This window comes from Eschrichtius robustus, chromosome 8 (genome assembly GCF_028021215.1).
Source record: "Eschrichtius robustus isolate mEscRob2 chromosome 8, mEscRob2.pri, whole genome shotgun sequence".
In the NCBI taxonomy this organism is placed as follows: domain Eukaryota; kingdom Metazoa; phylum Chordata; class Mammalia; order Artiodactyla; family Eschrichtiidae; genus Eschrichtius; species Eschrichtius robustus.
This window is the reverse complement of record NC_090831.1, coordinates 62,122,335-62,146,385: the sequence shown is the minus strand read 5'-3', so window position 1 is coordinate 62,146,385 and position 24,051 is coordinate 62,122,335. Positions and strand designations below refer to the sequence as shown.

Below are 24,051 nucleotides of genomic sequence, written 5' to 3'. Positions count from 1 at the left end.
TTGTTAGGTTTTGTATATGATGAAGCTTACGTTAAAAAACTGAAGTTTGAAAACTTTGAAAATTTGGAATTCTGAAACAACCATAATCAGATTTAAAAAGTAAAAATAGAAAATTCTAACAACTAGAGAGAACATTGGAAATAGCAATCAGTAAGATCTTCTTTTATTTTTAATGTTTTTATGGCCTAACGCAGTTGGCATTCTTCCCTGTGCACCACCAACTCCAACATTAGTTTCCTGTTTAAGTACTTTGCTCTTTATTGCCAAATTCCTTTGAAGGGTCATAAAAAATACATACATTTTTTAAATAAAGCTTTTCTATTGTTTGAGATCACTTCAGAGACTCTGTAATATGAAAATTATGATTATAACATAAATTTCATGCCCTGAGTCCTTCAGGCCTCCACTTTTGATATTCACAAGCCAGAATTGTGAAATTTTCAAATCTACTCTCAAACTTTTTAGTCTCTGACGTGAATTTCAAGTCTTTTGAAATTTAATAACTGAGAATTGTGATCCCTTCCTTTTTAACCCTATCATGAAGTAGTAGTTGCATTAAAATACAGTTTGGGAAAAGGAAAGGCCAGGAAGTTAAATCAAAATTCTTCAAGGAGGATTTCCCTGCTGGCGCAGTGGTTAAGAATCTGCCTGCCAGTGCAGGGGACGTGGGTTCGAGCCCTGGTCTGGGAAGATCCCACATGCCGTGGAGCAACTAAGCCCATGCACCACAACTACTGAGCCTGTGTGCTACAACTACTGAGACTGTGTGCCACAACTACTGAAGTCCGCATGCCTAGAGCCCGTGCTCCGCAACAAGAGAAGCCACTGCAATGAGAAGCCTGTACGCCGCAACGAAGACCCAACACAGCCAAAAATAAATAAATAAATAAATTTATAATAAGAAATTTTTTTCTAAGGATAGCGAACGATCCTTAGGAAGCAGCAATTGAGTGGATTCATTCTAATGAATAGAAAGAGCCAATCTAAAACTCAGGGAAGGGCAGAAACGGCAAAGGACAGAGAAAAGGTCAAAAGTCAGGCCAGGAACCAGATCTTAGATCGCCTTGTAAACTACTAAAGTTTGAGAAATTAATGAGTTTGATAAAGGAAGGTAGGTTAGCTTTATTAAAAAGATCACTCTCAAAGAAATTGCAAGAGACTAGAGAAGAGAGTGTAAACTCTTAGAATTCTGAGGATCGCTAACCATTACGGCTTGGTTAGACAGCAGAAGCAGCCATAAATAAAACTAAAAACTTAGTAGGAGTAGGTAAGATGGTGTGTTTTATGGATTAAGACAACACAAGGTTTAGAAAGAGAGTAACTGACAAATTCAAAGTCAATTTCTGTAGAGGTAAAAAAAAAAATCTATATATTGGATATAGTAACTTAGAGATCTTCTGTGACCTTAATGGGAACAGTTTCCCTTCAAATGGAAAGAGAATCCACATCAAATTGGTTTTCATAAGGGAATGAATGGACAATGGGAAAGTGTATAAAACTTATTAAAAGAGTTTGGTTATAAAGAGATTAAGCTGGATCAGGTAGAGCTGGAAAAAAAGGAAGATCAGGAGACTGATTTTTTTCTCTCTCTCTCTTTTTTTAAGTATAAAGAGAAAAGCTAGGTAGAACTTGATGGGAAGATGTTAGGAAAGAGCTTGAAATAGTAGGATATAAAAGATCTGGGAGAGAGGAATAAAGTATGCTTCAAGGTATAGAGAAAAAGAAGATGGTGGTGGTATGGAAGAGATATGGCTCACAAGAGGTAGGGATTGGCCCTAGGTTAATGGATGGCTAACTTATCTGTTACGTTAGAAAGGATGAGGGAAAGATGGATGTTGATGTAGATAGACTATTGGTTTGTGATTTGGGAGTTGGGTTAATCACTGTTTAACTTGTGGTTTCTATTTCTATCAATATTTTTTTCATTGCAGTATAAATCAGAATCATTACCAGGAGGAAAGGTTTGTATAGAGTGAGTAATGTTGGAAATGGGTGGTGGTGTGGAGATGGAGAGAAGGAACTGGATAAGCAAATAGATGTAGGATTACCATTCAGTACTGAACACTCAGATAAGTTTGGTCTTGTTTTGTGATTTTCTGCAGTAAAGTTCAACATCCCAATGAGTTATAGGGAAGGGAGTCAACTGGGTAAATAAAGAGCTAAGCTTTCGCCAATGGAAGTCAGCAGAAGAGGAAATAAGTTTAGCTTATTGGCAACAGTGGTTGAAATAATAAACATGTAAGAACAGCATCAGGTATTTTCTAGTGAATGACACTCTCAGACCAGACTCTGTAAGGTAGCATTAAGATTTATGTACAAAAGAACAGGTTTAGAAAAAGTCAAAAAGAAAGTAAAAATGCTGTAACATAAGGATCCAAGCTTAGTAACTGATGATTATAATTGCTTATTAGTATGTACAGTGAACACAGCAGCATCTATTTCCCAATCCCCAATCACTCTGTTTCCATCTAGAGATCTGCGTGGTTCTAAGGGAAGTGATTTCCATCCTCTGGTGAAAGTGACCGGTCCAGCGGCAGGCATGTAACAACAGATGCAGAGCCAATAAGAGTGACAATCAAAACTTCCTTTCTCTCTTTCTCTCTAGACAGTGTGGGTTTGTAGATGTAAATCTTGGAAATATTTGACTACTATAACCTAAGTCCATCTGAGGACTAAGTTAACATATGAAGCAGGGCAAAGATCAGAAAATAAAAGAAAAATGAAATTAGGACCTAACAGTTTTATTTATCTTTGGATCAAACTTGGCCTGAAGTTCAGGTAACTGAACACAGACACTAAGAGGTGCCGAGCATACGTGTTGCAGGGGTCCAGGTCTGGCTTTATTAGAGGCCATATTCCTTGCCATTCACCAGGAATAGGAGTCTGCAAGAAAGGCCTTGAAGGTAAATTCAGACTCTCTAAGAACAATCAGAGAGGCGAGGTGAAGAAAGTGTGAGAGAGAGCGCTGACGTGTCCTGTGGGAGTTGTAGGCAGTGAGTGAAAAGGTCATGAATCATAACTGCTCATACTTATCAGGAACTTGGTATTCACTAGTCACTTTCAAAGTGTTCTTCATCCACTGTTTCTTACCTAGAAACAACCCCCCACAACCAGTACTATTAGTATCAATCCTCGTTACGTGATTAGAAATTTGGGGCACAGAATGATGAGCAGTCTTTCAGAAGTCACACAACTGATTTTTGAACGGGAAGAGCCAAGATCTGAAGCCAGGAAGACAGGCTCCAGAGCTCTAACTAGCACACATATATGTCTGTCTGGGGGAGAAAAGAATTCGGTCAAGGAGATCCACGTATGGCTTTTCATTAAGATTCCCTGCTTATTAGTTCTAAGTGCATGGTGAAATACGGCTCACTGCTTCATATGATATATAACGAGTGCCACTCCTAGCTGTTCGCATACACCACAAATATTAAGACTTTATATGAGACATTATCCACGGGATTTTCATGAGTTGGAAACAGACGTTTGGATGTTCACACAAGCTGGCCTAAGGACAGAACTGAGCCATCAACTGGGAGAAGACCATGAATAAATGCACAAGGTGGCCTCAGGAACCCTGAGGTCGATCTTTTCCATATAGCTCTCCTTTAGATCTTACGGGTTTGGAGAGCTTAAGTACCATTTCCAAAGAAATATTCTGAATAAACAAGGTATTATTATTTAAATTTTAATTATTTCAGCTCCAAAGCTACTTCCAGGGACCATAAACCCAAGGGAATTTAAACCAGGCAGGAGTTGTCAGTGGTTAGGTGGACAAAGAATAGGAATGAGAAAATCAAACTGGTTTCATCTGTCAGTAAGTCAGTCAAAACATATTGCCAAGTTCTGATCCAGTGCCTACTCTGGATATAGCAGGTATCCATACAGCTGAGGTCCAAACTTTCAAACAGCAAATACCACATACGATGGTGTTTATACACAGAAGCTGGATAAATTCTGCTTGGTACCTTATTGCTGTGATCAAGCTAATTTATTTTGAACAGTCGAGCTACAGAAGTTTCTAAGGAGTAATCTAAAGTTGTGTTCCTTAAAGAGTAGCTCTTAGACCATGTCTTTCACAATTTCTAGATTTATTTATCAAAAATGAAGACTTCTGGACAGTATCTTAAACCTGTTAAATAAAAATATAAAAGGACAAAAACTTGTATGTAACTATACTATATATTTACCTATTTATATCTTATAATTATTATATACAGATCTACATAAACTTAAAAATTTATTATATGCTTATTTTTGACAAATATATATTTATTTTAAATTTTTATTTATTTTTTATTATCTATATATGATTTATTATAACAATGTTTATTTAGATAAAATATAAGTAATATATAAACATATGTATACATTTGTATTTATATAAAATATAATGTATATTTTTACCCCAGATGATAAGACAAAATGGCACCAATGGCCACAATTTACATGACAGAGTCATGCTGGTGGAACATCTGACAAAACAGGATTAGCACTGATGTGGAGGAGAGTTGTTCAGTTTCTGGAAAGACTCTATGCCTAGGATCACTGAAGTAGTTGTTCCTTCTTCAGAAGGTCTGAGATGAAAGTCATTAACCCAACACAGTTGGGGATAAAGTGCCAGTAATTGCCCCAAAATAAGAAGTTGTTTTTTAAAATTTAAGTTGTCCTTTAAGTTACAGTAGCCTGTTTTCCAAACCAGATCATTTCAGTTCTGTCTATAGAGATGAATCAGTTTCTATGTCATTTATATCATCTATCTAAAGATGATTATACATAAAATCTAGCATTCCATTTGCCACCCTCACCAATCCTTAGCAAATTATAGGCACCCGATGATCAGGCCTAGCACGGTGAGGATATGGGTGCACAGGACAGGTCTCAAGGTCAGCATCAGTGTTTAGCAGTAGCTGGTGTTAGTGAAATGCAACCAGCATTAAGATTACTTAAATGCTACCAGATGCAGAGGGACCCAGAAAATGAAGAAGACAATTGGGAATTCCAACAGAAGCTTTAAGTCAAGAACCAAAAGAAAGTAAGTGCCATAGGAACAACGGCAGGACATGGAGAAACAAGGAGACATTGTAGAGGCACAGTTTACTCCTGACTGTGCATATGTATTAAGAGCAAGAGCTTCTGGTTTCCCTACTATGAAGTATTATGTGGACAGTATTCACCTCCATAAAATGAAAATAGCAATTGTTACAGAGTAGACTTACTTTGAGGATTAAAGAAGACATCATACGATAAAAATGATTTAATGATGTGGAAGTGTTATTCCTAAATAAATAGTAGCCCTTATTATAATTGTATGTTGCAATATGATTGCCATTAAACTCTAAGCTCCTTTGAAACAGGAACCTAGTATTATTCATCATTGAATCCCCTCTGTGAACGTTACAGAACATGTTTTAACAGTCCTCTGATTGAAAAGTGATATCTATGTCCCCTCCCTTTGAATCTGAGGGAGCTTTTGACCACTTCAATCAATAAAAAGTACAGTGAATATGAAACTCTGTGACTTCCAAAGCTAAGTGAAGAAAATGCCATAGAGCTTTTTTCCCTGTTCTCTCAGGATACTAACTTTTGGAGGCCTGAGCTGCCATGTCAGAAGTCTGGCTATCCTAGGCCACCACACTTTGAAAATGCCTAGGCCACATGGAGAAGCCATTTTGTAGGGACTTGTGATAGTTGATTTTACGTGACCATTTGGTCACAGGGTGCTCAAATTAAACCTTATTTCTAGGTGTGTTTGGGAGACTGTTTCTGGATGAGATTAGCATTTGAATTGTTGGACTCAGTAAATTACCCTCCCCAGTGTGGGCAGGCATCATCCGTGCTGTGAAGGGTCTGAATAGAATAAAAGGCAGATGAAGGAGGAATCTGCCCCCTTTCCCCTGCCTCACTGACTGAACTGGGACATCTCAATCATCTTCTCTGACCTTCCAACTGAGATGAACACCATTTGCTCCCCTGGTTCTTAGGCCTTTGGACTCAGACTGAATTACACCACTGCTTTCCTGGGTCTCCAGACTGCAGAAGGCAGATTCTTGGACTTTTTAGTCCAGCACCAGCCACCAGACATGAGAGTAACCAAGATTCCATCCACTAGCTATCAGATCACTTCCAACCAGTGAGTCTTCCCAGTTGAAGGCCCAGACATGATGAAGCAAAGACAAGCCATCCTTGCTTCACCCTGTTTGAACTGCTGACCCACAGAAGCTATGCATGTAATAAAATGATCGTCTTACATTGTCAAGCCCTCAAGTAGTTTATTATTTAGCAATAGTAAGCAAAAGAGATTTTGATATGTGGAAGTGAATGGCCGCCACAACAAAAACAGAAAACATGTGACATTTGCTTTGGAACTGAAGGGTGAGAAGAACCTGGAAGAGATAGGAGGATACTGACAAGCCTTAGCATACTGCTAGTGAGGCCTTGAACAACACAGGGACAATGTTTTGGGAGAGGGGAAGAAACTGAACTCATTATATGGCGGCAAAAAGCTTGTTATGGAGCAACAGTAAAGGGAATACCTTGGCAATTAGCATATTTTTGGCCCCTTATAAGTGTGTGTCAAATAAAATCTTTAAAAATACAATAAAGTTATAGCATGTCTGCTATTTTTCTTGCTAGAAGCTGAGGTGGGGAGGAAGAGATTTTTAAGATATTAAAATTAAAAATTCATAATAAATCAAGATTTTGTATTTCTACTTTCTAAGTCTCCTCAGAAATTTACCCATTAAGGAAATATTTTCTTCATATTTTAGGGCTACTACATAGAATTATGAGGGTGGCTTAAATAAGATTGCCTACTTTGTGAAAACACTGCTCATGTAGAAATACAAAGCAGAAAATACAAACTTCAAAATGCGGCATATTCAAGAATATTATCTTTCTCTTCAAAGAAAAATGTATGTGAGGAAGCCTGTTTTTAAAAAGTAAACCTACCATTCAAGGTTAATATTTTAGAATTATTATATTCAGTCAGAAAATAATGCTGAACATATCCTTATAAGAACATGTATTCTAAAAGGAAAAGCATGAGTAACTAAGGCTTAGGTGGAGCAAGAAGCGATGGAGGGCACCTAATTAGTTCCAATTAGCCATGCCAGAGGATGACTTTCCAGGTAAAATTACCTTATAATGAGGTGATTAACCTCTTTGGAAAGAGTTCAAGATAGACTTACTTTATACTTAATATATCCTATATAGAAGTGGTATAACAAGGGTCCTCAAGGTTCCATGCCAGGGATAATTTCTAACAAGAATCAATAGATTTTATTCTAGAAGAACCCAAAATACTTACATTATTGATGGACTAAATGGTAAAGCATCTAGAGACTATAAATTAGGCATTTAAACTTCATATCAAATTAACTAACTTATATGGAACTAACTTTATACTTAAGAATGTAACAATTGCACTCTAACGAATTACAAATGCTAGCCTCTAGATTATCTATGAACATCAAAGGAAAAAACATTTCTGTTGTTCACACTGGTCAGTGTTACAGGCTCATTCCCCAAAGTCAGCTGTCCACTGTCTAATTATTTTAGTGGATCCCCTCAGCCCCCAGAGCACACCTGGTTCTTGTTACAGTTAGAGAGACTAATGCTAAGCCAGGGAGTAGGCCTGAACACAAAGGAAACAGAAGCTTCAGTGTTTTTAACACAAAAACACTTGGTAAATTGAGGACAGGCTTCTTAGAAACAGCAGCTTTAACTGCTGGCTAAGTTTATCTTTGGTTTTTCCCTTAGAAGTGATAATTCATTAAGGACTACTTGAAATTATATATCTATATATCTATAATATGTATAAATTTATATATTCTATATATATTTGCTGTCAGCTTATAATAAACAAGAAATAATTTACTTTTAATTTGATAATTATTTCCTGTAAGTTTCCATGTAGGCATAGGACCTATAATAATGAGCAGAAATTTTTTTCTTAAACTGCCTTCTGTTTAGTACTCTTCCCTATAAGAAAACACTCTATATCTTGGATTATTCAGTTGTGATTTTTCGGACATTTCTGAATTACCTGCTGTTACTTCACAAATCTTGTTTCTTAATTTGGTATCCTAGGAAGTGAGTGTGTATGTGTTTGTGTATGTGTATAAAATTTTTGCATAAAACACTTGCAAATTCACGTAAAGCAAAAACACAAATCCTGGGAATACAAAGGCAAAATCAAGGAAGAAAAAATTTAGAATATTTGCCTGGAGATGATACTAATAAAATGGAAGTATCTTGCAAACAAAAACTAGAAATAAATGTTTCTTCTTCGGCTAAATCAGAGAATATATAAGCAACCCTTACTTCAACATATACCCTTTAGAGCTCAATGCTCACCTTAACTTAGGAGTTCCAGAAAATATCCATCTGTACAGTTACAATGTAGACTTTTCTTCCAGTTTACATTCTTCTGCAGAACCTATAACCATCTAAGGTTTCTATGTAACCCCAAATTCATTTTCCTCATTTGCCTTAGAGAGTCAAAAAATACAGTGTCTAGCTGGATGCCCATCATATAAAAAGAACTCCTTATTAGATGTCTGCAGAATAATCAACCAAATCAATAGCAGATAGCAATGTTTTATCCAAGTTTCAGGACCTTCATTGATCATTTTGTTACTCCCCTGCAGTGTCAAAAATAAAGGAAAGAAAACAAGAGAGCAGGAATAAGAAATCTGGAGAGAATGAAGAAAAGACGGAGTGAGAGGCAAAGAAGGAAGAAAAGTTACTGAATCTCTTCCTAATTTATCCTCCAGTTCTCACGCACTCTATTCCAAAGAGTTATCTTACAAACATGATTTTGAACAGCTCGGACTTAAAAGTGAGCATTATGGTTTAATGACACCAGGAAATAATACAGAAAGATTCAGGTGAATTGAATCCCTTGCATCAATGTGCGCACAGCTCTCACTTAACCATATTTTCATCTGCTCAGATCAGACATATTTAAATGAGTCTCAACATACAAATGAAACTATATGGAGAGGATAGCATAGTTAGTAAATTATTTTAAAGGTCTTATATTAGAACTGTATTGTAGCAAGAATACATATAATTATGAAAAGCTTACATAAATATAATATGAAAAGCTGAAACTCGTAGAAAATATATGTAGCATATACATACACAAATAAATAAATCTATGCATCACAAATATATATATGTACACACATGTATAAATCTATATATTATCTACCCATCTATCTACACACTATATGGCTTATATGACGATAATAGTTTCGTCATCTGGAAAAGCTGACTTAATAATGCTTACACAAAAAAATTCAAGAAACGTTATTTAAAGGATATAATTGAGTAGTCATGCTAAGTGATAATGAAAAATGAGTAAGTTTCATTTTTAAAAATAGACCAAAGTTGGGTAGGTACACAGAAAATAAAGAAATAAAAAATGCGTTAGCTCATGGGAGTCTCATGAGTATATAATTTTGTCCAAAAGGTCCCTGTACAATGTGAACAATTCTAATGAATATAGATTTTATTCCAAATACTAAAAATGACAGATGTTTAAACTCTTAATATCAACAGTGCCATTTCCCTAGTTGGTTTATAAAAGATGGTACCATTTACAAATGTGGAAGTTTACAATGAAGCATAATTTACATTTTTAAATAGAAAAAAATGCTTCACTATACAATAATGAAGTTGTCTTGACTAATGGATGCAAAAGTGAGGTCAAATGCCTAAAATCAAACACCACACAGAATTTCAACACTGCTTGTGAAGCTTTGAACATTTATTTTGTTGAATTCTAAGAATATATTGCGACCTGTTTTGACTAATAAATAATTAATAATTGTTAAGAATTATTGCTAACCTATAAAGTTGATAATACAAGTGCTAAAACAAATCTGTAAGTAAGCATTCATTAGCAAGGCATTCACAGAGCTCAGGGATTTATATTGTAAAGTTTTTGTTTGTTAACACTGCTGGCTGGGGTCCTTGGATATTAAATACAAGAATATCAAAAAAACTTTTAGTACCTAAAAGAATAGTTATTTAGAATCAAGACTCATTCTAGGCATATTTCAACTCTCTTTCTATTATCTTTTTTGGCACTATAAAAAGCACAAACTATAAAAGTAGTAAGATATTTCGAAAACAGATATACCACTTACTAATAAATAATTTAATGAATACATTTAGCAAGTATCTATTGAGTGCTCATTATATTCCATGCACTGTGTAGATACTAACGTCCCAAAGAGAGTCTCATTCCATGATCTCTTAAAGCCTATTGTCAGAAAAAAAAAAAATCAAGAATCATTCCACAGAATGAGTGTGATCTTAAAGGCATAGGCAAATTTTCTAAATTCATGTAGACTATTAATTTCTTGAGTAATGTGCAGAGCACAGAATCTTTTCAAAATTAGGTTTTATTAATATAGTAACATCAAATTAACAGTCTGGAACACCAATTTTTCAGTTTTGTTTCTTCTCACACATTTAGAAGGCAAGGCCCTCTGTCATATCTTCTATCACTACTTAGATTCTGAGTTAAACTGCCTTATTTAAATTTACATATCCATTTTCAGTTTTCTAGTTGTAGATGTCTTCACAAAAAAGCAGAAAGTAGTACAGAAATAAGGCACATACCTCTTGAACAGGGGGCTAAGAAAACGATCTTTGTTTCATTCAGGGAGTTAGAGACCAGATAGTTTTAAGTGATCAATGTGACAATGAAATAGTACCTTTGTGCAGTATTGCTAGCCCTCAGTGTTTGCTAGCAGGTGTATTAAATGTTGTGTATTAAGAATTTGAACTGGTTCTTTAAAAACAAGCTATGACTACAATATTAAGAAATCTTTGTAAACCACTGATACTTTTTCTATAGTTAGTTCCATTTTGCATATTACCTGTAAGTCCTTGTCAATGTTACACAGATTTACACATGGAATTCAACCATTTTGCATTTTCTCCAAAATTATTATAACCCTTCATAATTATCATGTTAATAGATAGATATTATAGTGTGTTTATGTACAATTGTTAATATCTTTTTTTAAAAAAAGCAAGAACTTAAAATGCTTTTACTAAATAAAACCCGGAAAGGGGTAATATATTTGAATTATGAGCATCAGTATGATGGTAAATAGTAATAGTCAAGTTATATAAATATTTTAAACACCAATATTATATAATAAATGGTTTTAAATAATACTAGCATAGATACTTTAAGAATTATTTTTTTCCAGCTTAAAACAACAGAAATATTTACTTAAATTCAGTTTGAAGACTATCTTAAAGTTCAGAAAGTTGAATAGCATATTTCCTTTTAACAGTTAACTTAGATTTACGTAGAAATTTGGAAAAGAATATGATATAAACCTCTCAACTAGCACTCTCTTAAGCACCACCGGAAAAATCATTATCTTTCCCAGTTCTTTCAATTTCTGTCATAAGAAGCATAGAGAGCAGAACTATATATTTTGGTAATTAATTTCCTTAAGATAATGTTAGAAACATCATGTTCTTTAAAATATAAATGAATTTCAAGGTGAGCATGCTAGAGGATAATATTAATGGCGTGTGATTTATTGTGACAAGAGATCTGATCTGAAACACCATTATTCGGAGTACTTAAAAAAAATCCATTTGCAAATTCCTGAAAATATGAAAGTGCTATAGCTGAACCTGTCTCAATGTTGAAATCTGGAAATCTGTCCTTGTAAGTATGAAACTGCTTGTGCACAATATCTGGCATGTCTTCCTCATAGAAATTTATTAGAACATTTTCATAATCTGAATATGTTGTATTGCAGTTTAGAGAATTACCTAAATGCTTGTAGCTCTGAGTGAAGACAACCTACAAAAGTACAGACTGAAATGTATACGGATAATTAACTTGGTGATGTATATAATTTTAGGGCTGATTGTTATCTTAAAAAACAGTTGGCAATAATTCACTGAGCATCTACTGATATACCTGGCATTCTTTGAACTCACAACAGAAACATGTGACCTGTAACAATCTAGAAGGTGTTTTCTATGTTATTACTGTTCCAAATGAAATATCCCCTTTAAACTATATAAGCAAGATCTACTTGTGACTTAAATTTACAAGTAAGTTTCACTAAGATGTAATTTTACATCTTATAAATTCATCAGGGTATATAAACACATTGTAGTAAATGGCATCTAACCACATGTTGGGCAGTGAGCAATGTCATAAATTAGTACTGCAATTGATAATAAAAACTTAAATAGATATATGTAAATAACAGAAGTCATTAAAAAGAATTAAAATTATTCTGGAGAACAGAACTGATTACCTTTTATACTTGAGGGAGGATCATAAGTATTGGCATTCTTAAATATAGGCTGTCAAATTTGAGCATCACCTAAACATACTGATACACTACTCTATATTTTTAATTCTCCTTTCTCCCTTCCCCCTCCCCCCTGTCTCTCTTTCTCTCTGTTTCTCTGGTTTTCTCCCCTCCCTCCTTCTCTCTTCTCTCCTCCCTCTGCTGAATAAGTTTGGGACAAAAATTTTCCCCCTTAAGCATTTCTTAATTCCTTTAATGGGCTTTTAAACTGTAAAACTCCTGGTGGGGCACACTGCATGCAGCATTTTTCAAATAGCATTTTTTTTTTTGCTAGAAACCTATTTTAATATATGAATATCAACACATGAATGCTTCACAGAATGGCAGTGGGGTAAGCATAGGATAGCTGATTCTATAATATGGCTTTATGCGCATTAATAAATATGTTCATTTCCAGAACATTCAAGGTGGGTGGGTCATCAAGTGCTGAAATATACTACAAAGTGAATATAATTTCATTGTTACGTCAATTTTTTTCATAGATTTCATGAAATAAAATTAAATCTTGTAAAACGAAAGTGTCTATTCTAGATATAAAGAAAGCAGGTGCAAAATTTTAATGAAATTACTTTTGACTTAATTTTGTAATATACGTGGCATAAAATTCAAACAGTACAATAAAAATTCAGTATCCATCCCAACCACTTGGTTCTCTTTTCCAGAAGAAACCAAAGTTAAAAGATTTTTGTGAATCCTTCTAAAGATATTATGTGCACATACACATATTCATTATACACTTTTTCCATTTTCCTTAAAACAAAAATCATAGATGTCTGAACTATGAAAGAAAGAGCAAACCATAGCATCATGATTTATCATTAAGGCAATACCTAAGGCACATTTTACAAATAAGTTTTCATATGTCTTGCTGAAACATTTAAATAGATCAATATAATGAAAAATCAGATAGGGTCTCACTAACCATGAAACTATTTAATATGATTCTTGTATAAAGTAGTACACTAAAGTCTATAGTTAAGAAAAATCTAAAACAGATTTAAAAATACATTTTAACAGCATTTATTTATTATGAAACTACATGGAAGAAAACTATGTCAATCTACTAGTGTATGACAAAACTGAAATAAACATAAGAATTTCCAGGAGCAGTTGTCTTATGTGTTCTGTAACATTTATGGTACAATGTCAATCTAGCCAAATACAGAGACCATAGGGCCTTTGACTTTGAACATTAATATATACAGCACTTAAATAACTGTATATAAATGCTGATTATGATTTTGTACCTCTGTGAAATGAACAGAATACAAATGGGTATAACTGAAGCAAAAGATGATTCACTGCTTCTGCCCAATTTTTCCTGGGTAGTGGGGTGGAGAGAGCCATATTTCCTTCTAGAAATGGGGAAGATAACAAAGCCAAAGCTTTCTCTACTTCCCTGAATATCAGAAAAAAGTCAACATCTACATTTTAGAGGAAATAATTTCTGCATACTTTGGTTTTCAAGGCTTTTTCACTGTGAAGAAAAAGTCTTTAAAAGTAGTTTTTGTCAGCATTGATATTTCTCTGGTTTATTTTCCATTTAGCTGAGGCCAACATAGGACTGATAGTACAAAGATTAGAGGTCTTGTATGATACCTACGTAATGTACAGTTACTCAGCATGATCCAATCAGAGCCTCATGTTTTTCCTTGGGATTTAGGATGATCACTCCTCACATATTTAGCCATGTAAAGACTTCCAGTATATCTTAATAAGGCACTATTTTCACCTTACACTTGAAATCTTTCTTCTCATCACATAAGAATGGGCTTAGATATGACCACACTGTATTCCTCATTATAACCTCACTAAAACCTAACAAGAAAGATCAAATTCGTTTACACTTTTGTCTTAATACTTACACATACACCAAGCCTTATTCAGTCATTATATGTAAAATGCTTTATACCATATAGTGATCCTTTTTATGACATAGTTCATCAACAGCAACCATAATTATAATATGTTATCTTACCTACTATTGAATTTTTCTGGGTGTTTTTCTCTCATGATGTGGAATCTGTGTGCAATGGAAGCATCCTAAGAAGAGAAACAGAAACAAAAAACAGGACAGTTTATGATCCTATTATCTTGTGGAAATAACGATTAAAAGAGAAAAAAATTGAAGAATAATATTTTAAATTAACTTTTCCTAAACAATGTCACTGCAAAGAAGATATTCTGCAATTAGGCAGAAATGTGTAATCCACATAAATTCCGTGCAAGTGTGATTTAGTTACCATTGGTTATTTTTCATATTTACTTCTAGGAATTGATTTCTATTTAATTTATATATCTCCTTTAATAACTGGTTTTGGCCTCATGCTTAAAGTATGTTTAAGATAGTTCATATGAACATAAATGTCAAAAAGTAGTTGAAAATACTGTTACACAAAAACTAGAAGAATGGCTTAAGTGGAGAAATGATCAGGTGGAGAAGCTCCTAGTCCTTTGAGATTAATTATGGGTGAAAATATAATTTGAGGGTGCATGTCTAGTAAAGGTAAGTATAATACGTGGCTTCAAAGTTGGCTAAGAGTGTACTGGATGTGTAATTATTAACTGTTCATTCCACAAGCTACTTTCTGACATATCTTGCTTAATGGAGAAAAACAACAAAGGGAAAAATTTATTTTTGGAGAATTGGGGGCAAGTGTAACTGAACTCTGAGACCTCAAATGCACCAGTTCTGCACCCTAATGGATGTTTCTCCCTTTTAGGAAATTCATTCAGAGTTTCTATGATACAGAATCACACAACTTGTGAGATTGGTAGAATACTTTGATTCAAGCTTTTCAAGTACAGACTGTTCTTGCTGACTTTTAATAGTTGGCCCTGTTATTCCAAGCAAGGAGATAATTTCCCATTCTTCATCTACACGTGATTAATCACTCCAATGAGAAACTAATATGTTTACCAGTAATCTCAGAGGAAATGGGGCTATTTTAGCGATTAACGGTTAATTTCGTTTCATAGTCGAGATAAAAGAAAAAGAAAAACCAAACACAAAGGAAATAAAGAAGTTGTGTATTTGAGAGAATCCTGAAAACACTAATCAAGGATTAAAAGTCTAATGAATGAAATGAAAAGGCTAATGTGCTTACTCATGCATAACAAAGCATGAGGCACAACAAGAGAGGGACCAATGCCCGCCGCAGATGGCAGACCGGGAGCTGCTTTTCCCTGCAAGATGGAGCTGTGATAGAACTCTAGTGTTTTCTGTACAATTTTAGCCTCTAAAAATTGTTGAGTAATTGAATTAATCCACGTGGAAAGGACACAACGGTATAGATAGGTGCGTACTGAAACAACACTTGTAAAATAAAAAAGTTATTTAAAACTTCTATGGTTTGATATCCTAAGATATAACTCTGTTATATATGTGTGGTCAATTTCCTGGTTTGCTAAGTAAGAATATCAAGGTGTTCACCTTTATTGGTTCAAGAGCTCTCAAACCCAGTCACAGAGTTTCTTCCTTTTTAAAAAATTCTCACTAATAAGTCATAAATATACTTTTTTGAGAATGTGCAGTTGTCTTACTGTGGTATGAAATTATAGAAAAAATCTGAGTATGGTATATTATGTGCCATTATCAGTAATTTTAAAAATCACTTATTTTGACTTTATCCCTAATCTGGTTCAAAATCAATCTGGAATACCTTATAATTAAATGCATACATCCAACAGACCAGTTGAACAACAGTAAAGAAATATGAATCAAGCACTAAGAATGAATAATCAATATTAGTTATCCACAGGGAGACTATCATTGAATTTACCTCTGCTTGAATTATTTGTTTCTGTAAGTTATAGCACTGAAACTTTTAAAAGTAGATTGTGTCGGATAATTTGCTTTATAAGCATACACTTTTGCAATAACAGATCTCTTCCTTTCCAAAGCAACACAAATAGTACAGAGAGACGGAGAAAGGAAAAGACAGGAGGAAGGAGGAAAGACAGAGTATCAGAAGAAGACCATTTATGTAGACTGGACTATAATTGCCTAAATTCCTAGAAATACGAAACACCAAATAGCCAAAGATAAACTTAACCTTAGCTCCTCTATCTCCAAGATGCTCTGGCAAAGAATCACGTAGGAAAGAGAGGGGAAAAATAAAAACTAGTGAGGAACACTGGTATGCCTTTTCCTTGTGTTGAATGGGTCCCACCACAAAGAGAGAGCTGGCCTTGCTGACTACAGAATGGATAAGGAACAATGACAGCAGGTGTTCATTTGGATGAAAATTCAGACCAAATTCCCATGGGACCCTGTCCTTTTGGCATAACCCCAAGAGGCTTGAAAGAGAACTGCCAAACCCTGCAAACTTATCCAGCAGCCATATTTCAGGGGCACTAACGGGTCTCTAAAAAGAGACCAAATAAGAAAAAGCTAAAGTAATGTTGGTTTTTTACATAAACTTTGCCCTTTCGGTCTCTATGCATTGCGGTTTGTAGGAAACAGAAATTAAACTGGCATCACTTTCATATCCTAGAACGGATAAACCTTGAATTCGGACAGACTTTCACTTCCAAGACTTGTGATTGTGAGCAAATTGCTTATTTACCATGAGTCACAGCTTCCTTATCTTTAAAAGAGGATACTGATACCCCTTTATAGTATTGTAGTGAGATTTTCTGAGATTATTCTGTACAGCAATTGCAGTAGTGTTCTGTTATAGCTGGGGTGTTCATATATTCTATATCCATACTAGAATGTTATTTAAAGTAAAAAGAGGGTGCTAAAAAATAGCTGAATTGCATAAATTTGAAAGATGTATTTACTGACTCTCAAATTGGTTTTATTATTTCCTGAATTTATACTTTCATTTTAATTTAAAAAATAAAATCAGGTCGAAGAACTAAAACATATCCATCTTTATTAAAGCAAAAAAAAAATAAATCCCATTATGTTCATTTTCAAAGTAGTCTGTGTAGTAATTTGTATGTTAATTTATATATATGCAAATATGTACATATGTGTGTGTGCATATACACACACACACACACACACACACACACACACACACACACACAAGTATACATGTATCAGAGAATCAGCCTCTTAGCCACATCTGCCTTTAATACTCTGCACTGGTATTTTTCTAAAGACTGATTTTTTTCTTTTCCTGTAAGGGCTTATCATAAACTTACCCTAAATCCCCAAAGTTGCATTTTAAGTTATTAATTTGAAAAACTTTATTATTTTCTGTGGATCATAACATTTTAAATTGAGAAAATAAAAGTGCTGAGATACCTATATACAGCGATTTCTACTAAGAGGAGGACATTATCAATACTAATCTTTTTCTTGAAATGTAAAATATATTTGCCTAAATATGTCATAGGTACTATATTTTTTAATCCATTTAAAGAAACTTTCTCTGACAAATATTTTTACAAAACTTGCCAAATAATTTGTATTTCTGGAAACTGCATTATTATTATACCAAATTAAATATCTTCTCAATTCATTCCATTTTAGGATAGAATATAAATCTAGCTGATTACAAATAGGTCTTATCAAGAATTATTCCAAAATGCAATTATGGAATTTAAAATTAAACCTTGTATGCTAGATGAATGAATTTTCATTGATTTCTTGAAATAGTTCAGTTCCTCCTTACTTTTGGATGGATAAACCACAATGTCTTCCTGTGTGTGAGCTTTTTTTCCTTTAATAATTGCAATTTGCTAAAGAGCTTCAAAAGCTGAAGTTTGTGGTGTTTTATTTGTTGAATATTTTTAAAGATTTCCAACTGAATTTTTGAGGTATTATTTACATACAATAAAGCAATTGTAAGTGTACAATTAAATGTTTGACAGAGGTATCAATAACAACTTTCATAATCATGATACAGAAAATTTCCATCACCCCCAAAAGTTCCCTAAGGGCCTTTGCATTTATATACACATAGACACACACACACACACACATATGTGTATATGCATGCATGTGTGTGTATATATATATACACACACAAACACTCCTCCACCCTTAAAAATCATTGATCTGCTGTCATTATAGTTTGCCTTTTCTAATATTTCCTATAAATGGAATTTAAAAGTATTCTCTTATGTCTGGCTTCTTTCACTTACTATAATGCTTTTGAGATTCAGCCATTTGTTCCAGTGTCAGTGGTTTGTCCCTTTTTATTGCTAAGTAGTATTCTATTAAATAAGTATACCACAATCTGTTTATTCATTAGTTGCTGACATTTGGCTTTTATGTATAAAGCTGCTATGAACTTTTCAGCACAATCCTTTTTGTAGACATGTGTGATTATGTCTTTTGGGTAAACACTTAGGAAGGAGACCGCTGAGTTATATGGTATGTGTATATTGAACTTTATAAGAAACTGCCACATTATTTTTCAAAGTACTTGTACCATTTGCATTCCTACTAGTAAAGTATGAGAGTTCCAGTTACTCCACATCTTTACCAACACTCCACATCTACTCCAACTCTTGACAGTCTTTTTAATTTTATCATCCTAATAAATATGCAGTGGTATCCTTTCTTGGAACCTTAACCCTTATGAGCCAGCACCATCTGCTTCGGCAGAGAGGTCTGCCAATTCTGATGAAACTATACAATTCGAAAGTTCTGGTACAGAATTAATAAATGTTCCCAGCTCCATCCCAACTGATTCATCCTCACAGCTTTTAGTATATTTTCTCAGTTATGCTGTCCAACAATTCAAAAATAGCAATGAGCAGTCTCTGGAAATCCATTTGTGCATTCAACCCCACACTCACCCCACGCACAACCTCAAGGGTTTCAAAGAATTTTTTTTTTCTATTAAATTCCTCCAAAAGATATTCAGAGAATATGCGCTTAGGGTCTCCCTTGAAGAACTCTGAGCTCTCAAACTGATTATGATCTTTTTCTTTGGTTAAACTATACTTTAAATAAAAGTAATGTTAAAAAAATTCAATATATATAAAAGTATATGAAATGAAAAGCGAGTCTCACATTTCCCCAATTTTAATTCCTAGAGATAATAACCAAGATCCTTTCTCATGCATCATTTTGAAAACTGTCTATATATAAAGTATACATGTATGAAAATATATATGCACATATGTATATTTACAAAAATAGGTTTATATTATACAAACTGTGCTGAAACTGGGGGTTTTTTCACTTATAAATAAAGCTCAGACATCTTGTTATATCAATAAACAGGTATTTTCCTGAAGTTTTTAATGTCAGCAACCTCTTCCCTTTAATGGATGTGCCATTATTTATGTAGCTATTTTCCTACCGGTAGTGGTTTGGGTTTAATATTTTGCTACCAAATTTGATGTTGTTTAATATTGTGATACCAAATTCTATACAACCTTTATGCGGCTCTGTGAATATTTCTTTACAACAAATACTCAAGTGGAATTCCTGGCTAAAAGTGTATGTAAATATTATATTTCATTATAGAGTGAAAAATTATTCTCCAAAAAGTTAACATATTCCCACTAGTAGTGTGTAAGATGACTGGTTATCATTAAGTTTATCAGTTTCTGAATTTGATGGGCTAAAAGGTACGTCACAATTCTTTAAATAAATTTTCATTATTGTTGATTGAAATTGACTATCTTTTCATATGCTTTTGTTCATATTTATTCTTATGTGGACTACCTATTCAAGTACATTATCCATTTTGTCTGTGTACATTAAGGAAACATTTATTTATATTAATAACCATAATGATAACAATGAATAATAATTAAATATTTACTACTGTTAAAGCACTGTTTTAAAAGCTTTACATGTAGTATTTCATTTAACCTCATACAAAATTTTATGAGCTGTCTATTGTTACATATGTGTTATGAATGAGAAATCTGAGGATTATGGATCTTAGAATCATTCTAGACCATACAGGAAGAGGTTGTGGAATTAACAGTTCAATACAGGAAACTGCCTCTAGAACCCAGGCATTTTATGCTTTTTACTAGTGTAGACAAAGTCATGCATTGCAAATATTTTACAAGTTTGTTTTTTGACTTTGTTTTACCTTGTAGAGTTTAAAATGTTTATATTTCAGATATATCAACATTTTCTTTCTGAGTTTTGAGTCATGCTTAGAAACATCTTTCTTTTCTCCAGAATTAGGAATATTACTACTTTTTGTATGTTTTGGCCTTTATGACTTCATATTTTACAGTGTAATATTTGAATCATTTTTTATTATTTTGGCATAAAAGTAGAAATCTTGCCTAATTTTTGCCAAAATACATATTATGTGTATTAATAGGAGTTTTTGAATAATTTACCTTTCCCTCTTTGTTTGAAAGACACAATTTATTACATAATAAATTTCCATCTCTGCATCTCTGTTACTCTGAACCAGTATACTAAACTATTTTAAATGTAGTTTTGTAATCAATTTTCATATCTGGATGGGCAAGAGTCACATTCCCCATTTATTTCACTCTTTTAAAAAGTTTTATGGTTATATAGAAGATTTGTACTTTCTGGTAAAATTTGACATCATTTTTATTCAAATTACCTTGCTATGAATACCCAGGCAAAATCCTTTGGTACTGCAATTAGATCTGATTTGATAGATAAATTTTGGGAGAACTGGGATATTTTATAGTATCAGGTCCTATCTTTTAAAAGATATATTTTCCTGCTTACTGTGTTTTCTCATATGATTCTTAGTGGGCGCCAAAGTTTCCTTCATATTAAGTCCAATGTATTTATTTATGTTAATTTCATACATATTTATCTTACTTTTGTATTTACTGTAATATACCCCTCTTTTATTTTATCTTTTTAACTGGCTTTTTTTTTTTTTTTTTAAATCTTATGTGGCCAATTTACTAGTTTTTATTTTATTTATTTATTTATTTATTTATTTATTTTTTGGCTGTGTTGGGTCTTCGTCTCTGCGCGAGGGCTTTCTCCAGTTGTGGCAAGCGGGGGCCACTCTTCATCGCGGTGCGCGGGCCTCTCACCATCGTGGCCTCTCCTGTTGCGGAGCACAGGCTCCAGACGCGCAGGCTCAGCAATCGTGGCTCACGGGCTCGGTTGCTCCGCGGCATGTGGGATCCTCCCAGACCAGGGCTCGAACCCGTGTCCCCTGCATTGGCAGGCAGATTCTCAACCACTGCGCCACCAGGGAAGCCCCTGGCTATGTTTTATATAGAAAACATTTTGATTATTATTAATCTTTTAAACCTTATAATTCTGTTATTTTATGGTTCCTTTCAATTGATTCATTTTTTTCTGGGAATACAGTCCTATCATCTATAAATAATGATACATGCTCTGGCTCCATTCAAACATTTCCATCTCTAAGTCTTTTTTTCTTATCTAATTGCTTTATATAGTACATCCAGAACAATACCAAATGGAAATGCTGGTACACTTTTGCAGATTTAATTTAATGAGACTGTATGCAGTATATTATTATTAATCAAAATGCTGTCTTTACTTTTGAGAAATTAAGTTTTTATCAGGCTTGGAAATGATTCATCCAGTTATATTTTATTAGGAGTTCATCTCCCTTTCTTGATATATTTCTCCATATCAATTACCATCTTAACATACAGCATGTTAACACAATCTGGCATGCTATGTATTTTTCTTTTGCAGCTTTTTAATCATCTTCTCCTCTTAAGCTTTGTGTAAGGTTATGTAAGCTCTATGAGGACATGACATGTTTTATTCATTTCCATATCACAGAACTAGATATCATATCATTTCACTAGCCTAGGAAAGACCAAGCACTCAAATTGTGATTGACTGAATGAATGGACAAATGATTAAAATGACCACCAGATACTGAGTGACAATGTGCATAGCAGAGAGGTTAAGAACTTGGACTCTGGAGTTAAAATGTCTGGGTTCAAGACCTGGCTCTAAAATTAACTGGATCTTTGACCTTGCAAAGTTGTTCAGGCTATCAGTGTTTCTAATTTCCTATCTTTAAAATAGGAGTGAAACTAATAGTACCTGCTTTATTATGAAGACGTGATGTTCTAATACCGGGAAGATAGCTAAAACAGCATCTGGCATGTATAAAGCAAGGAAATAAATGTTAGCTCTTATTATTATAGAAATATAGATATCATTTTGAGATTCACATGATTTTCTCTTTTGGTTTATTGATATAGTAAATTAAATAAATTCCTATGTGCATTGGATGAAGTACCTAGAGACAGCTGTGCTTTGCTATTTAAAACTCTGGGGACTTTAAAAAGGCTATACTGTGCATATGTGACACATTAAATAACAAACCCAGAGGGAACAACACACTGTAAAATTCACATATTTCTGTACTAGTACATACGAATACTGACTTAAAGAAAGATAAATAAACGCTACAAAGAACATGTCAGTTCTGGTTACATATCTCACCAAATAAATAATGGGAAAAAATTGGTTTTGAAATTTTAAATATGAGATTAGAGTCCCATAATATATTTCCCATCTGCAATAAACAATCTTTGCTCTCCTGACAATCTTTACCTGAATGTCCGAATTACATAATGTCCTCTCTGTTAATATATTATTTAAGAAAATTACACCAATAGCTACAAATGGGATTGTTTCATAGGCAGATTTTGTCAGATATTGATATTTATTGTGTTGGCTTAATAAAGGGAATCAGAAGGTTTCCATTTTTATGGTTCAGAATAGTTAATAATGCATAGGATTTGTTCTTTGAAGGTTTTAAAGAATCATTTGTGAATTGCTGGCCCGGTGGTTTTTGGAAGCAACATTATGACAATTTTTAAAAATTTCTATGATTTATTTAGGTTTTCTCTTTATATGTAAGTTAATATTTTTCATGATGTCATCTGCAGTGGGCTGAATGGTGGCCCCCAAAGGTATCAAAACCTAATCCTTGGAACCTTGTAAAGTTCTTGCAGATGTGATCAAGTCAAGTATTCATATTGCTTGGGGCCGGTGACTCCTTTCTATCTTACTCTTTCTTTCTTTTAGAGTAGGAATGTCTAACTGTTATACTATGCTTGTTTCATCACTGTTTAAAGCAGATAACTTGTTTTCTAGTTTTACAAGTTCACAATGAATAATTTTTCCTCGGAGTGTATAATACTGAGTCTCACCTATAACTGATTTTGATGATTTAGAAGATAGGATTTGGGACTCTGAGGTGATGATATTCAGATAAGACTTTTGACCTGAGTTGATGATATAACAGATTGAGACACTGGAGCTACTCAGATGATGTGAAAGTATTTTGCAAGTGGGACAGAACTGAATCTTTTGGGGTCAGAGCGCAGCCTGTAGTGGGATGAATGGTAACCCCTAAATATATCTGTCACTAGTCCTTGGAACCTAGAAATGTTACCTTATATGGTAAACTTTTTGCAAATGTGATTCAACTAAGGATCACGAAATGAGGAGATTATTCTGAATTATCCAGGTGGGACCTAAATGCCCTTACAAGTGTTCTTGTAAGACAGAGACAGAGGGAGATTTTACAGACAGAAGAGGATGAGGCAGAGACTGGAGTGATACAAGCACAAGTCAAGGAATGCTGGCAGCTACCAGAAGCTGCAAGTGGCAAGGAATGTATTCTCCCCTACAGCCTCCAAAAGGAGCACAAAGCTGTTGACACCTTGATTTCTGCCCAAGGATACTAAATTTGGACTTCTAGTCTCTTGAATTGTGAGAGAATAAACATCTGTTGTTTTAAGCCACAAGTCT

The 24,051-nt window shown here is 33.9% G+C and overlaps 1 protein-coding gene across 10 annotated transcripts in view; it reads right to left on the bottom strand.

The window, feature by feature from the left end:
• Positions 1-24,051, bottom strand: part of DGKB (diacylglycerol kinase beta) — an 804,767-nt gene that overhangs the window by 305,358 nt on the left and 475,358 nt on the right. For 9 of the 10 annotated variants that reach the window (XM_068550569.1, XM_068550571.1, XM_068550570.1 and 6 more), the window contains one exon: positions 14,347-14,411. In XM_068550569.1, the coding sequence (XP_068406670.1) occupies positions 14,347-14,411 (65 nt within the window). Of the gene's footprint in view, positions 1-10,247; positions 10,274-14,346; positions 14,412-24,051 lie in introns of those variants that run through there. The other variant, XM_068550577.1, reaches the window with a different exon arrangement.